Source organism: Anoplophora glabripennis, unplaced genomic scaffold (genome assembly GCF_000390285.2).
Source record: "Anoplophora glabripennis isolate ALB-LARVAE unplaced genomic scaffold, Agla_2.0 scaffold760, whole genome shotgun sequence".
Classification (NCBI taxonomy): domain Eukaryota; kingdom Metazoa; phylum Arthropoda; class Insecta; order Coleoptera; family Cerambycidae; genus Anoplophora; species Anoplophora glabripennis.
In genome coordinates, this window is record NW_019417081.1 from 214,612 (window position 1) to 230,770 (window position 16,159).

General features: G+C 34.3%; 1 protein-coding gene across 1 annotated transcript; it reads right to left on the reverse strand.

The window, feature by feature from the left end:
* Nucleotides 1-6,331: 6,331 nt before the first annotated feature.
* LOC108912884 (WD repeat-containing and planar cell polarity effector protein fritz) lies at nucleotides 6,332-15,897 on the reverse strand. The gene is made up of 6 exons (XM_018718300.1): nucleotides 15,521-15,897; nucleotides 15,148-15,461; nucleotides 14,692-15,039; nucleotides 11,038-11,750; nucleotides 8,955-9,156; nucleotides 6,332-8,903 (listed from the first exon to the last, which is right to left on the reverse strand). Exons 1-6 carry the CDS (start codon nucleotides 15,601-15,603, stop codon nucleotides 7,834-7,836), a joined length of 2,730 nt encoding a protein of 909 aa, XP_018573816.1. The 5' UTR covers nucleotides 15,604-15,897; the 3' UTR covers nucleotides 6,332-7,833.
* Between the last annotated feature and the right edge of the window lie 262 nt (nucleotides 15,898-16,159).

Below are 16,159 nucleotides of genomic sequence, written 5' to 3' on the forward strand. Positions count from 1 at the left end.
CCCTCCCGCGCTAGCCTAAGGGCCACCTTAGCAAAGCGCATCCCAGGCTGCATAGCCGCACTACCCTACCCAACCATACCACACATAAACATGACACTACCCCCGGGGTTTACACAGACGAGCCGGCGAAGCAAGAAGAGCGCCAGAAGAAAGGGCCCTAGCCGGCGGGGCCCAGCCAGGACAAAAGGAGGTCCCACAAAGCGCCTACACCGGCCGCATTTGCGGTCGGGGTAGACGACGGATGGGGCCCACCTACGAAGGCTGTCCAGGCCTACACGAGATGAGGCAGGATAAAGAGGGATAATCCCCCTCGATCCCAAATCATTGAGGCCAATTTCTAGCCATAGAATAATGGCGCGGCGCGGCGCATTATTGTAATAAAGAAATCAGTAATATTGGCGATGCTAAGATTTAGACAATCTTAGTTGAGAGTACCAACCGTGCAAAGTTGGTTGCCTAAGCTCGGCGATCACGTGGCTTGTAAGTTGTAACCATAAATATATAGAATATTTTGGCCATGAATAAGAACAAAAAATTATGGCACCTGGTGACATATATGACTGACTTACTGATTACAATTGCAAGCTCGAGTTTTTGGGTATGGATGTCTGCAGAAAATTTGCCAGAGGACATGGAAATAAATTTATAAATATTAAGTGAAAATACTAAGACTAAGACACTTCCCTACCCGCTGGAAAACAGCAAACATAATCCTTATCCCAAAACCCAACAAAGATCACACCATCCCATCCAACTACCGGCCCATTAGCCTGCTCCCGGCTATGAGCAAAGTGGTAGAAAAAATTATCCTAACCCGTCTAAGAACCCACTCCCAAGAACTGCAAGTCATTCCAGACGAGCAGTTCGCCTTCCGACCCAATCACTTATACGCCGACGACCTGACAATTACATCCCAATCCGTAGATCCTAGATATTCCGCCTCCCTCCTCCAAAACTCCTTAGACCAACTTGAAACCTGGTGCAACAGGTGGAAAGTCAAAATTAATCCCAACAAAAGTTCGGCTATCCTTTTTACCAAACGAAAAATCCTACAAAACCTCGACAGACTGACACTATCCCAGAAACCCATCTCCTGGAATCGACAAACACGATACCTGGGCGTGACGATGGACCAGCGTCTCACGTGGAAACCGCACATCGTGGAGACGGTGGCGCGAACGAAGACCACCAGGGCTAGGCTCTATCCCTTACTCAAAGGTGGAAACACCCTCAGTTTAAGGAATAAGCGAACGCTTATCAAGGTGGTACTTCAACCGCAGCTAACCTACGCCTCCACGGCGTGGGGTCACGCGGCAAAAAGCCACTTAAAGTCATTACAGGCTGTGGAAAACATAGCCCTCCGCACGGCCACCGACGCGCCCTGGTACGTAAGAAACTCTGACATATTAGCTGCTGGATTTGCTAAATGGCTCGAAGATGATTGTTTTTTGTTTTGGTTAAATTTTTTTGTGCAAGTTATGCCGCATGTAGATATTTTGTACAACCAGCTACAAAAAATTCAAACAGATCCAGCAAAAATACAAATAGCAATGAAACATTTTGAAAAATCAATTGAAAACATTCGAAATAGATTGCCCCCTGTTGAAGATGCTACACCTGATGAAAGAGCCCACAATATAAGAAAAAGAAAAGGTTAAATAATGAAAATTCAAATTTATTTGCAAGAGAAGTCTGTGATATCATCACCGTTCAAATTAAAGAGCGCTTCAAGTTTAAAGATCACCTTTCAGGGGCAAAACTGTTTCTAAAGGAAAACTATGCAGAATATCAAAAAGCACTCCCATTAAATGATATAGAACAGTTTTGCAGAGCCTCTCCAATGATCGACAAAGAACTTTTAATAATGGAATTAAATATATTTTATTCTAGACCAGAAATAATCGATAATCCAAGAACGTCTGGTTGTTTAACAACATTAAATCTCATCCTATCGTTAGGTCTAGAAGCAGTTTTTAAGGAAATTACTCAAGCTTTGCAAATATTATTGACTATACCAATGACAACATCGGAACGAGGAAGGTGTGTTTCAAAACTAAAACTGATTAAAACTTTTATGAGAAATACTATGTGTGAAGATTGTCTAAGTGCGTTAGGAATGTTGTCTATTGAGAGTTCTATGGTTCAAAATATTCCAGACTTTAACGAAAAGGTGACGCAGAAGTTCATTGCGGACAAAAGCAGGAGAATGGATTTTAACTTTAAAAAATAGGTGAGTGCATTAAACGGTATAAATTGATGTTATTAAAATAGTAAATAATAAATAATCGTTTTAAATAATAAATAATTGCTTACCACGAGTCCCAGTGGCGACTCGTCAGGAGCCGCCACTAGGGCTCTATAAATATCTTTCATCTTTTACGTCTCGCGTTGTATCTACTGTACACACTGACAGTATACATTTTGGGGTACTTTCAAAACAGTGACCTTAAAATTCCTGAAAATTTTTCGCCTATGCCCCTGCCCCACACCCCCCGCAGCTCTACGCATATTCCTCCTCTCTTCGAAATGCGCTCCCCCTGTAGTCAAAACCATGGGTTTAGGAACTATGTCACCAGAGAGTAATAAAAAAATTATGTACCTAAAATGTAAAAATATATTTATTTTAAATCTAATAAAGATCTGGGATATACAAAAATAATTAATGTGTCACTTATTTTGATTCATTATACATTATTATTGCACAAAAATTTTGTATACATATAATGTATGCATGGGTGTAGCTAAGGGGGCGCCAACTGTTGCTGTAAGTTACAAAAATTACATTATTATGCATTTTCCATCATCCAGCCAAACCTAAAAGTGCTTAAGTTTTGAAATTTTATATCGGTAAGTCGGTGAATGCGTGACGTGTTTTTTAGAATCAAAAGAAAGTGTTCAGGTTTTGAACTGCGTGAGCTTTTTTTTTTTTTTGAGGCTTTGCTTGCAACCCAGAGCCCACCCCAAGCAAAAATCCTAGCTACGCCCATGATTGTATGTATGTTCATACAGAAAGTGTGTGTATTAATACTTCTTATCAAAATGAAACATACTATTATAGAGAGCTGTCTAAATCGATCATCTTTTTCTTATGTTTAATATATATTATTTATTTACAAATTATACTCTTGCCTTTAGTTGAAGTCGAAAGGCAAAAATATATCTTTTGTCACTTAATCGTAAAACCTTATCAAACATGAAAAAATACAAATATACAACTTTTATTATTCATATCATAAATAAAATTATGTACATTAATCACTGTGTTTGTTTGAAAGTGTTTCCTTTAATAGTCAGGGGTTAATTTTTAAGAAACGTTGATTTTTATATTTAGGTGCACATTTTGTTTTTCTTTATGAAAAAATTATAGACAAAAAACTATTAACCCGATCAAATTCAAACTTTGTGTGCTTATTTGTTATGATATATGATAGGCAATAGGCAGGGCCTGAATGAAGGATTTTATATTTTATTAAAAAAAAAGTTTTGCAAATCACCGAGTGATTTTTTTTTAAATGTAATAATTTTTTTTTTAATTAAAATTTCAACGAATCCTTCCTTCATGCCCGTCACAACGCTACACGCTAACATAATCTCCTGGAACTCTGGTTTCAGATAAGCTGTTATGGAGTTATCATGGCCATCGCAAGCAATGTTTAAAAGCAGGCTTTATCAGAGAAAAACCATATTTCCTCCAATTTGCAAGTTTTTTATAAAAAAATGTTAGTGTCATCAAAAGTTTATCAACAAATATTTTTTAATAAATAGACTAAGAAAATTCATGAAATTAACGTAATTTTTCTGGTCCCAATTTAATATTACCCCTTAAGGCCGATGACATTCTGCAGAAACAAATTTCGTGACACTTGTACCTAGCTGTAACAAACCACATGAAATTTTGTTACCAATATATACTGGATTTTTAATCATCCAGTCAATTAATTTGCGAAACAAATAAACTGTTTTCTTGTTTCAGACGTGAGTCCGTACCACCTTATTCGAGTATAAGGGTTATATGATATTGAAACAAATTCCCCGTTTCAGGCAAGGGAATTTGTTTCCTGAGTATGTCATCGTCCTGACTATTGCATTTGAAATATTTTTCCCCTTTGTTGATGTTATTGTTATTTTATTGTTACCAATATTAAAATTTATTATTATTCATATTGATGAAGAATCAATAGAATTTCAGTCGCTGAACTGCGAAAAAAATTCCCTTACCCGTTGTACCTTTAGATAAAAAAGTTTTGCAGACACTGTTATGGACGCTCTGTAGAATTTATGAGATCATAAATCAAAATGCAAAGTACTTAACTAATACCACAGGAGATCGGAATTACTAATTAAATAAGTTCTCTTAATAATAGTTGTCATGTGTGAAATGCATTATTCTAATAATGTTAGCAAGTCATTCTTAATATTTTTGATTTTTTTAAAATGTTAATGAGGCGTTCTACACCAAATCTACCACTTTTAACCCTGACCCCTTTAGATTTGGCTGAAACTTTTTTGTTTTCTACCAATTCTACCCCATTGAAAACCTGAGAATGTATTCAAATTTTTTCACCCAACTCAAAAAAAGTTTTATTTATGGTTTTATAATTTTCTCAAAATAAAAACGAAAATTTCTCGATGATTATGGTAATCAATTTTGAATTTTTTATTTTTTTTTTTTTTTCTTATAAAAAACTCATTTTTTATAAATCCTCAAATTTCTTCAGAGTGGTTTTTTCGTTTTCAATTTTTTGTATTGATTGAAAAGATTTTTTTTTCAAATTTAGCTTATTTTACATTTTGAAAATTTTTGAAAATATATATACAGGGTGTTCCTAAATAAGTGTCACATCGGAAAAGTGTAAATTTCTCTTCAAAAGAGGAATATTTTTTTCCTCTTCCATTTTTCTCTCCGGGCTTTCGTTTTCGAGATACACGGTGTCAAAACTTTTTTTCAGATTTTTGTCAATACCTTCGGAACCGTTTGAACTAGAAGACTGAGCTTGTGTACACACATTACCACTATTAATAGCTACTTGTTGCAAATGTTGTTAAATCTCGTTAAACTTGTTAATTATTACTATCTATCTTTTGAATTACAAAAGATTTTTGAAACGTTAGCAAAATGTTTGTTTTTGTTCATAGTCATTTTTCTTGAAAACGGTTGACTTTAGAGCAATGAACCAAGAGAACTCTTTTTTTGTAGAACTCATTGGCGCTTCCAGAATTTGCTGTCAAATGTCAATTTTTCCAGTGGCGTAAAAGTTAGGGGGAAAAACCCTTACGATACCTTAAAATCTCCACCACTGGCACGTTCAATGAATTTGAGAAGGGTGCGAAAAAGTAGCTATTAATAGTGGTAATGCGTGTATAAAAACTCAGTCCTGTAGTTCAAACGGTTCCTAAGATATTGGCAAAAAATTTGAAAAAAATGAAGGTTTTGACACCGTGTATCTCGAAAACGAAAGCCCAGAGAAAAAAATGGAAGAGGAAAAGAATGTTTCTTTTTTCAAGAGGAATTTATAGTGTTCCGTTGCGACACTTATTTAGGAACACCCTGTATATAGAATCCCAAAATTGAAAACATTTATTCTATGCAGCGATCGACGACAATTTCAAAAAGTCAAGAGGATGGTTTCAAAATGATTTATTTGAGTTCAAATGTGTTGCATGTCTTTTTTTAAAACCCACTGTTCGTCTAAAAATGGACCCAAATAACAACTTATTAATTTTCTTTGTTTTTGGATGTAGTTTTCGAAAAAAAAAATACAAAAAAATTATTCAAAACGATCAATTTTTTTCTTATGTGACTAATAGGCGTCCGCGGTTAGCCGCGGTCGTCGCACTAGCCCTGTTTGCCGTCTCGGGATCGTCGGTCGGCGGTGGGATCGATCCTTGCCATGCCCGACCTGATCTCTTGACGGACAATCGTGGGTCTTACAAATATTTCAACTTTTTCAAAAGAAATTGATTTATTTTTTCAATTATTTCTTTCATATATTTTTTTTTCAATTTTGGGATTCTATTACACATTTTCAAAAATTTTCAGTGGATTTGCAAAAATTTTTTTTTCAATCGATAAAAAAAAATAGAAAACGAAAAAACCACTGAAAAAATTTGAGGATTTATAAAAAATTTCAGTTTTTTATAAGAAAAAAAAAATTCAAAAAAGGTAATCAAGAAATTTTGTTTTTTTTTTTTCGAAAATTTAAAATAAAAGCAGTGAAGATAGAATGTACAAAAATTTTGAAAAAAAAATGTCCCAATATCTCAATTTTTGAAAAAGTTATGGGTTATTTAGAAAAAGAGCTATTTTTTTCAAAAATTTACCTTTTTTTGAGTTGGTTGAGAAAATTTGAAAAAAATCAGGTTTTCAATGAAAACAATAAAAAAGTTTCAGCCAAATCGAATGGATCAGAGTTAAAAGTGTTCGATTTGGCGTGAAATGCCCCTATACAAACCACTGCATAACAAAATTTTTCTAATGCTATTTTTTTTCTCATTTTGTATTTGTTAAAAACATGAATAACTTCAAAATGGCATAACTGGTCACATGGATGGTGTCATTTTCGAAAAAAAATCGGGGCGATCCAGGTAATGCGTCAAGCAATCAAATTTTTTAAGAAAAAAAAATGCTTGAGGTTTATCGGGACATGGAGATGCAGCATCGACTTGCATCCATTTCGCATATATTTGCAGAATAACCTACAAAATGAAAAAAAAAATCGTTTTGATACAATGAAATTTGACGGTTATGTGCATTAGAAAAATGGCAAAATTTCAATGAAAAATTTTGTTGCCATAATTTTGTTGCGAAGTGTATATTTAAAGTTTTTTTGGTTTATAACTGTTTCCCATTTTCGACTTCTTTAGATATTGAAAACAAATTAACTTTTATTTTACTTTAACAAAATTACCCATGTTAATTGGCAATAATGCAAATTAAGATAAAATCTTATTTACAGTCCATGCGATATTTGCGGAGATAGAAAACCCTTCCTGGAATTAACCGTGTTCGACGCCCGAGACGGAAAGACATTGGCATGGGGTTCATCGTAGCAGCTTGCAGTCCATACTGTTTTGCAGTTAGGAACGTGTGTTTCTTCAAAGCGTTCTTGGAATTCTATCTCGACAAGTATTGTAGCAACTGTACCAGTTTGTGCACCTTCTGAAAAATTTCTTTATGGATCTAATTTATATCCGTCTTATAAAAGTTACAGTGTTCCAAAGAAAATTTTCAGCCTTCCAAAATTGGAAATCTGCACAAAATCAGACTGAAACAAATAAATTATTAACAAATAGTGTGAAAATAAATTTGACTCGTGTAATGTAAGTAATATCACAATGTTAAACAAAATGAATCAGTTTTTTTCTGCCTTACATAAACTTTGAGAACTGACTAAGAAACAAATACTGATACACCACAAATTCACATTCAATGTAACCACTTGGCCAAACATTCAGTTTTCACAACAGAATTGAAGAACACAAATTTATGCGTTTTTAAAAATCAAAGATGGCCTCCATAAAAATATGACCCCCATTCAAAATTGACCCTGTATACTTCATCAAATATTATTTTATTATTTATATGAAAATATATATTATTTTAGGCTAATTTTTCCAATTTAATTTTTGTATGTTCTTGTAAAAAATAAATTTCATGTACAATTCAGTCAAAAAATATTTAAAAACCTATCCTATATTATACTCGGCACTGAACTGACAAAATTGTAAATTAGAAAAAAGGTAACTCTTGGGCAGTGCAAAAAAATATTTTCCTAAAAACAACATACTCGATGTTTTTTTATCACAAACTAAAGAGTATCTTCTAAAAGAACATTATACAACCCCAAAATGAACCACTTTGATCTTAGACTGTCCCCCTTCTGATTCTTCATTATCTTCTTTCCTCACAGGCGTAAAATCTTTCAAATAATCCTCGTTAGGATGGCAAAGTGGTAGACTGTCAGCTAGTTCCTTTCGAGGGTCCGTAACATGAGGAGGTGGAGGAGGCCTCTGTGGTCTTTTTATTTCGGGAACAATAAAAGCAGTAACTGTATCAGAAAACTTGACCTTCGCCTGATGTTTTTTGCCGCTGGCATTTGTAGAACTGCTATCAGATGAAGAGGATAATGCACTGGATGTGTTGTTCCCGTAATTATGATTTAAATTGGACGACAGAACTACTGTCTCGACATGATTGTTGATCTGTATGATATTACCGGTCAAATTTGGCAAAGGAGGAGGAAGAACTTTATTGATCGACGTAAAAGACTTTTTTATATTATTCACCGATAAATTCGATGAGCTAAACGCTGAGTAAAGAGTGGAGTTCTGAGGCATTTTTGAGCTATTTATATTAGACATACTACCAGACAGAAAGGTACTACGTGACATACCGGCATTATAAAAATTATTGTATGGTAAAAATTTTGGCTGTGTGTAAGCAAAGGCACTGGGGTTATGAAAAGTTGCATTAGGAGTCGCAGAATTCTGCATGTAGGGTATTCCCATAGAACTACTAGGCAAATTTGGAATTGGTGGGGTAAACGGTAAAGGAGGAGCAGGAATATTCGAATTATTTGACAGATTAAGTTTCGTAAAGCTGCTAGGTACTTGCGGGGCCTTAACGTATGTAGCCCTGGGGGTAAAACTTAATCTAGAATGTTCCAGCACCTGGGAAGCCGTTGCAACACTTTCCTTTTCTATAATGGGCCTGTAAGTTGTTAGATCGGGCTGGCTGAAAGTAGTCGTCAAATCCGAATTTAAAGGAAGGGGCGGTATGTTCTCAGTCTTATTTTTGAGTGGTTTGACTTGTTCTTTCTGATTATTGGACAAATTGTATTCTTCGCTAGAACTACTTTCCGAATCGCTGCATTGCGAACAGGACGAACGAGAACAGTTTGACACTATAAGAACGTTAAATTATTACTTTCTCAAGGAAATATATGTAATTTTACCTTCACTTGAACACCTACTCAACAATGTAGATGCTTGTGCTCTTGCAGCAGTTGCCATTTCGCTTTCCCCAATTTTTAATGCGATATAATGGAGATCCATAAATAAATCATGGTGACCAACATCGACTGCTAATAAAAATGCTGTTTCGAACATATTTGCCCTAACCAGCTGATGAAAAAATCTCCTGGTTAAGGAAAATACCTACAAAATAAAGAACTTCTGATATTGATCTGAGCAATTTGACTAAAAACCACTTTACAATTAACTGGGAATAAGGAGAATTAGAATGAATTTTTTCAAAAATAGAGGAAAGTAAAGGTTATTTTTTTATATAATAATATATTTACAGTCTGTTCCACAAGAGTTTATGGACTGATATATCTGCAAAAAAGAGAATTTATGAAAAATTCTTTTTCAACCGCTTAGTGCAATCGTTAAACCTAAAATGTGTTTGACTAGTATGTTGTACAATCGCCTTTATTGTCAATTATAGCTTGACAGCGTCGAGGCATGCTTTTTGACAGGTTTTTGGCGAATATGTCAGGTAAAGACCTCTAAGTCTCTCGAATATGTCTGATCAGCTGCTTTTGTTTCCCCCTGAGCATTAATTTCGTCCAATTCAATTGAATTGGTATCAGCGGACTGAGAAGGCCAATGACAATGCCTTTTTCGTGTTTTCAGTCTATGCATAAGCAACTCCGATGTTTGGAATCGTTATCCTCTTGAAGCACCCATGAATTGTCATTTGCACCAAACCACCTTCGAGCAGCTTTTAATAAAAATGTTTCATATATTTTGAACATTTTTTGGGCCTTCAAATTGTGCGTGAACAAGTACAAAGTGCCAAATCTTTTCATACAGAAGCATCCCCAAACATCTACTTTCATTAGGTGCTACGTTACGGCAAGTCGTCGACGTTTTTAACCTTTTTATAGTGATTTACTCATTTCTTGACAAATGCTTCAGACTTCTGCATGTACCAAGCGGAAGCAGCAAATGACATTTCCGGTCGTTTTGAATTGATACACAAAAACACCGCTTCGAAGCGGCTAGCGTATGCAGAATCGATATACAACATGCAAAACTGAAATAACCTCGCAACATGAGAGCCAGTATATACAAATGTGAGGGAAAAAATCAGATCGATGTGTCATCTATTAAGGCCAAAGCGAACCGCACGCACTTGAGTAACAGACTGTATTTCAACAAACATAGTAGCTAGAACCTTTTATATCATAAATTTTAACAAAAGTCCATTTCCATTTAAATTTTTCCTTTTTCCTTTTCAATTTTTCTGGGAAAAATTAAGGTTTTTTGATGAAAAACTTTTTCAAAAATTTTCAACCTCTATTCATCAAAAGTACATGTTTAAAAAATTGTATACACTTGAGGTCCATGTGCTGTCAATAAGAATATTAGCAAAACTTAGGTAACCTAACAATGCACGATTGGTACTGGTAACGAAAATTGCCTAAATCTTGCCGTCGCCGATATTAATGATTGGTTTACAATGAACAATGACAAACAGTTACATCTACACTCGAGATAATGCAATTGCTGGTCGGTTGAATAGAATTTCATGAAAAATTACACCAATCACGACGATAAAACATAATATTGCGTTTTAATGTAATCTCGATATTATTGGTTTAATTTTACCAAAATTTAATTCCCAACGTGAAGAAAATAAAATTATTGTTTCAAATAAAATTACTGGTCACGTGGCTTGTAATCATATATGATGAAAACTCTGTAATAGTGACAGCATAGGATCAAAGTGAGAAAAATGTAAATTAAACTATGAAACTACAAAACTGAATCGTAGTTTGGTACGAAACTGATTTTCACCACATCTACTGTTGCAGCCTCTGACCAGTTTTGAAAAATGGTCATTGTCAGAATAATTCTCAACTTTACACTGTAATGTGAATCAGAAGTTTAATTTTAGTCAATTTCTCCCTTTTGGCAATCTCCTTTCCATTCCCTTTGCCAGTTAATTGTGCAGTGATGTTAGTTCTATTAGACATTTTTAATGTACAATTTTAAATTTATTTACATTGTATCAAGTTACCAAAAACTTACCTGACTTCCAAACCGATGCCTTATCTGTGGCCTTATCGGAACAGGACTGTTATGGAAACTACCTAAGGCGTTCTGTAAATGCTGAGCCACGTCTTCCGTCAAAGGCTGCCTCATCAAATAGGCAACCACCCTTTGCAGTACATAAAAACTTTCCTCATTAAACTCCCAACTTAATAATAACTTAATGGCTTTGTCCACTCTCCCCATATTTAAATATTTTTGCACGAGAGCCTTAAACGTTAGAGAGCCTTCAACGTGCGTCACGACAACTACAGGACCCTGTTCCAAAGAAAAAACCAGATCTCTGGGTCCCCAATTGATAGAAGCCACACAAAACTGCACAGTGAAGTAACAAGAGAGATCTATGATAGCTGCTGGAGTGCAATCTTCCCCTAAGATTTGACTCTTTATACAGTTTAAAGCGGTATCGTAATACTGCATTTGGCCTCGATCGTTAGCTATGGCTACTACAGCGCCTTGAGAATGCCATGCTGCAAATGTAGGGATAAAAGCAGCCTTAACCGTTATGGTGGATCCTCTATTACGATCGAGTAAAGCAAGAGAGCCATCTATACATGAGATCAAGAGTCTATCCTCGGTACTATTCAAAGCAGAGCAGACTATGTGGTTTTGTAAGGGAACTGATGTAACTGATATTCGTTTTAGGTGATTCCCAACCAATTCGAAATTGCTCACTTCAGCGGAAACTGCACCTAGAAAGAATTTTTTTTGTACCAATTGTTAAATATTTTATAAAAATACATTGTTGAAATTGAGATATAAAGAAAACATAATATGATCTTTCTGAGTAGTTTATATTATATCTCAGCAAATAAAAATTCATTACCAAGTTCCAACTCGACGACTTTCAAAATGGTCGAGATTTCAATGTAAATTTTGGAAGAATGACTCTAGTCTACCTCTCATGAAATTACAACTAAATAGAAACCTAATGTGACTAGACTGCCTAAACTTTCAAAGGTACTTTTTTAGAAACACTTTGGGGCCTTGTTTATCAAAATAGGTCTGGTCAAAAATTGCATTGATTTTATAAAGTAAAGAACTTTGTTATAGTTTAGATATTTGTTATAAAGTTTGTAATCTACTAGTTTGTTCAACAACTCACTACAAGTTTGCGAGATAGATTAATAACAAGTTCTTAAGTATCAAGATTTATCTGTGACCTGTAATTCGTGCAGTTGTATCAGCAGAACGCAATCCATTCCGAATCTTTTTTCTCTGTGTAAAAGTAATTATTGACCTGTTGGAAATGGATTGAGTAAACCTACAATATTTTGTTAGATGTACAGGCTGTTACAAATTCGCTTCTCACTACAGGGATCTCGGAAACTGTAAGAGGTACAAAGTAGCTTAAATGGGGGGCAAAGTTGCATAATCAGGAGACCAACATTATGCCTCTAAAAAATCAAGGCTAACATGATTAGTTTTCGAAATATTTGAAAAAAAACATAATTTTGGAAATCTGTTTTTGTTTCATTTCAGCTTTGTTTGAGGTGATATTGAAAAAAGAACACTATCTCATGGCCACTTTTTGCCCTCTATCGAATGGCATAATCAATTTTAATATGTAACGTTTCGTCTCTCCAGGACCATCAACCTCATTTTTTTAAATACGAGCCCAGAAATTTTATTACATTTTTTGCAAGCCTTTATGACATATTATACTGCCTCAACCCGAACCAGATTCAGACGTTTTGTCTCGAAAAATTCATCTTCAGTGTATTCGTTACAAATTTATCCAAATTTTTTATTTAGATTTCTTTGTTTATTTAATTATCGTACACTGTAAGTGTCGTTAAACCCTGTGAAATCCATCTAATTACTTAAACTATTACCACCACGCGTTACAATAAAACATTTACACTTGGTCATACATAATTCAATAAGTTGTTGCGTCAAAATTAAAACATTACAATTTTAATTTTATTATGACAAATTAATTCTAAAAAATGCATATGAACAATCAAAACGCCAAATAAATACCTATTATTCTTTAAAAAATTTCAGTAAATGTTTAAAAACATTTTCCTTTTGGCAAAGGTGAAAATGAAGATCAGCATAATATTAATGGAATTTAATATATCTGTAACCGCAACTGTGAAAAAGCATGTCAGATGTATTTGTATGAATATCCTGAAAAAAAAAAAAAGGTAATTTGTTTGAATTTTGAGCACTCGAGAAGCCTAGAAATAACTATGGACACGGGAATAAAACTCTAATATTATTTTAATGTGTGGTGGTAATAGTTTAAATATCTAGATGGATTTCACAGGGTCTAACGAGACTTACAGTTTACGATAATTCAATAAACAAAGAAATCTAAATCACTACCTACTCAAGTCAGTTTAAAATATTAAAAACCACTTTCTAGAGGAGTGTCAGGAATTCTGACTATAAATTCGGATTCAGGCGATCAAAGTACAATGGAAAACAGTGATCTGATTTACAGCTCAACCCACTTTTATTGTTTTGTGGCACTGTGTTATCTGTGAAAACGGATGCAGAATTCTAAAATAAAAATAAGAATTGTCAAATAATATGGAAAATAGTGACGGATTTGGTTTCAGGAGTTAATGAAAATAACCTATTGAGAACTAGTGCTGGCAAAAACCGAAAAAAAGTGAAACCGGTTAACCAGGATCCGTAAAAACCGATTTCAGATAAAACCGGTTAGTCGAATAGTTGCTAAAACGGGTTATTCGTATAACCCGTTACTTGAGTCGCCAAAACCGGATATCTGAAAATCGGTGCTTTACAAAGACAGACCCGGAGAAAGTGTCTAAAAAAAAGGTCAATTGCAATCGGACAAACCGATGTCCAAAAAAAAATAGGAAGTAGATCATCGAATAATCGATTATTTGAATAATCGGATATTTGAAGATTCGAATAACCGAATAACCGGTTTTCGGATATTTGAAGAATCGAATAACCGAATAACCGGTTTTCGGATTTCATAAAAATCCGTATTATCCGAAACCGGTTAACCCACTATCCAAAAAACCGATTTCAGTTGCCAGCACTATTGAGAACTGGCTCTTTCCTTATCAAATAGTAAGTTTTCATGAAGCCGTATCAAACTAAACGATGTATGGAGTCAGTTAGACTTTCCAAGATTAGCATTGCATAAACTCACATTCTGCTGTAAACCAAAAGACAAGGAAAATAAGGATTGTACCGAGTGGACCAATTTTGTCTAAGCGTGTAAGGCGGTCAAAATATTTTTCGCAATCAAATCTAAAGATTGCTTTACTGTATTTGTTAAAATACAATAAAAATTGGTTATAACGACATTGCTTTATATGATATATTGGATATAACGATGGAATTTGGAAGTCCCAATTTAATCCTATAGAAATACCATATTGAAAATATCGTTTACTACGACACCGTTTACGACATTTCGGATTTAGCGACACGTTTTTATATACATTTACGTTATAATATTATGTGCATTTACCATAGAATCTGTCAGTTATGTCATGTTCTAATTCGTCAAGAACTTGATGAAAAGTTATTTGTCAGCAGATTTGATGCATTACACTTGCCCAATTTCTTGATAAAGCGACTTCATGAATTACCTACTTCATCAATAAATTGTCAATGTAAAACAGCTTTAACAGATAACATTCTTACCTCTCTGAGTCAATTTTTGCTCCACTACAATCAATGTACGATTACATGTTTTACTAACAACAACCTGTAAAGGTTCACCATCAGTCTTCTTATAAGCTAACAGTTCTGGATCTCTAGCCCCTATCCAATAAAGATGCAAATTTGCTCTCTGATAGTCTTTTGCTAGAGGACTCCAAGGCTGAGGATGTTCAGCACCAGCTTTGCCCCACACTGCTAACCAATCTCCATGATAATAAAGTTTCCTTCGGGGCCCACCTTCCAACACCCATCCATCTTTCCACTGGCCTCCGAAACCAAAAACATGGCCATCGTTGCAAATACATATAACTTGATTATCTATAATTATACCTGCAAAATAAATTCACCAATGCTCACTCAATTTCATGATGCATCAAAATTATATTTTTAATTTAATTACTCGGCCTTTAAAATTAATATATTATGTCTAATACTTACCATCACATATTATGTTGACCTGTAGTTTGGCAGACAACTGTTTGTCAAAAGTAATAGTGGTAATATCGCTTGTGTCATTATTTACAGCAATATTCACTAATAATCCAGTAGAAAGTAAAAGTTTTAACTTATTTTCATCCCAGGTAAAAAATACTATCCTATTATGTATCAGATACTCCTCCAATTCTTTTAGTTTATCCCTTAACTTTTGCGGCCTCTTATTAATAGGACTCCATATCATACCACGCTGTTCACAATACTGTTTTTTACTTTGTGCGGCAGGACTGTCAGTATTATCCTTTTTATTATAGTACCTAGAAAAAAAAAATTCGTTTGAAAATATTTATTTAAATGAAGTAATTAAATAATTTACTTAAAAGAACCATAATCGGTGTGTTTTATAATAACATCTTCTTGGGTTGTCCAAAAATGTAGCTCGCTTAATAGTGTTACCATTTCACAAGCTCTCTAACGATGTATTTGATCAACTACATGTTATTTTCAGTTTTCAGCATTATCGCGCAGTACATTCCATTATTTCTAGATCAACTTTTTATAAATCAATCACTATTTTATTCAACCTTATGCCCCAGGTCACTGCTACATAAGTAAAGTTCAAGGCAATACATTTTATAACAAAATGAAAAGCATATTAATATAAGATGTCTTTAGGAAACTTTCTGTTAAAAAAATAAAATTCGTAACAGCAAATATTTCACAACATAAATAAAATGTAAAAATTCTTAACACTTTCTCTTCTATTTTTTTTTATTATGTAGTTAGTTAATCACGACACCAACTAGAGGTCGACCAGAAAGATAATTTAAAAATATAGAAAATTACAAGTCTAGGTTTGAGTAGAAAACGAATTATAGATCTGAGCATTAAGATCTATGATTTTGTGGACTGTGATAGATATTTTTCTTTCTCTTTTAGTGCTTCGTTTTCGTTTTGAAATCGAGAACCATGTCGAGATCTGTTTGCGTCGAGAATTGTAGGACGGTTCAAATTA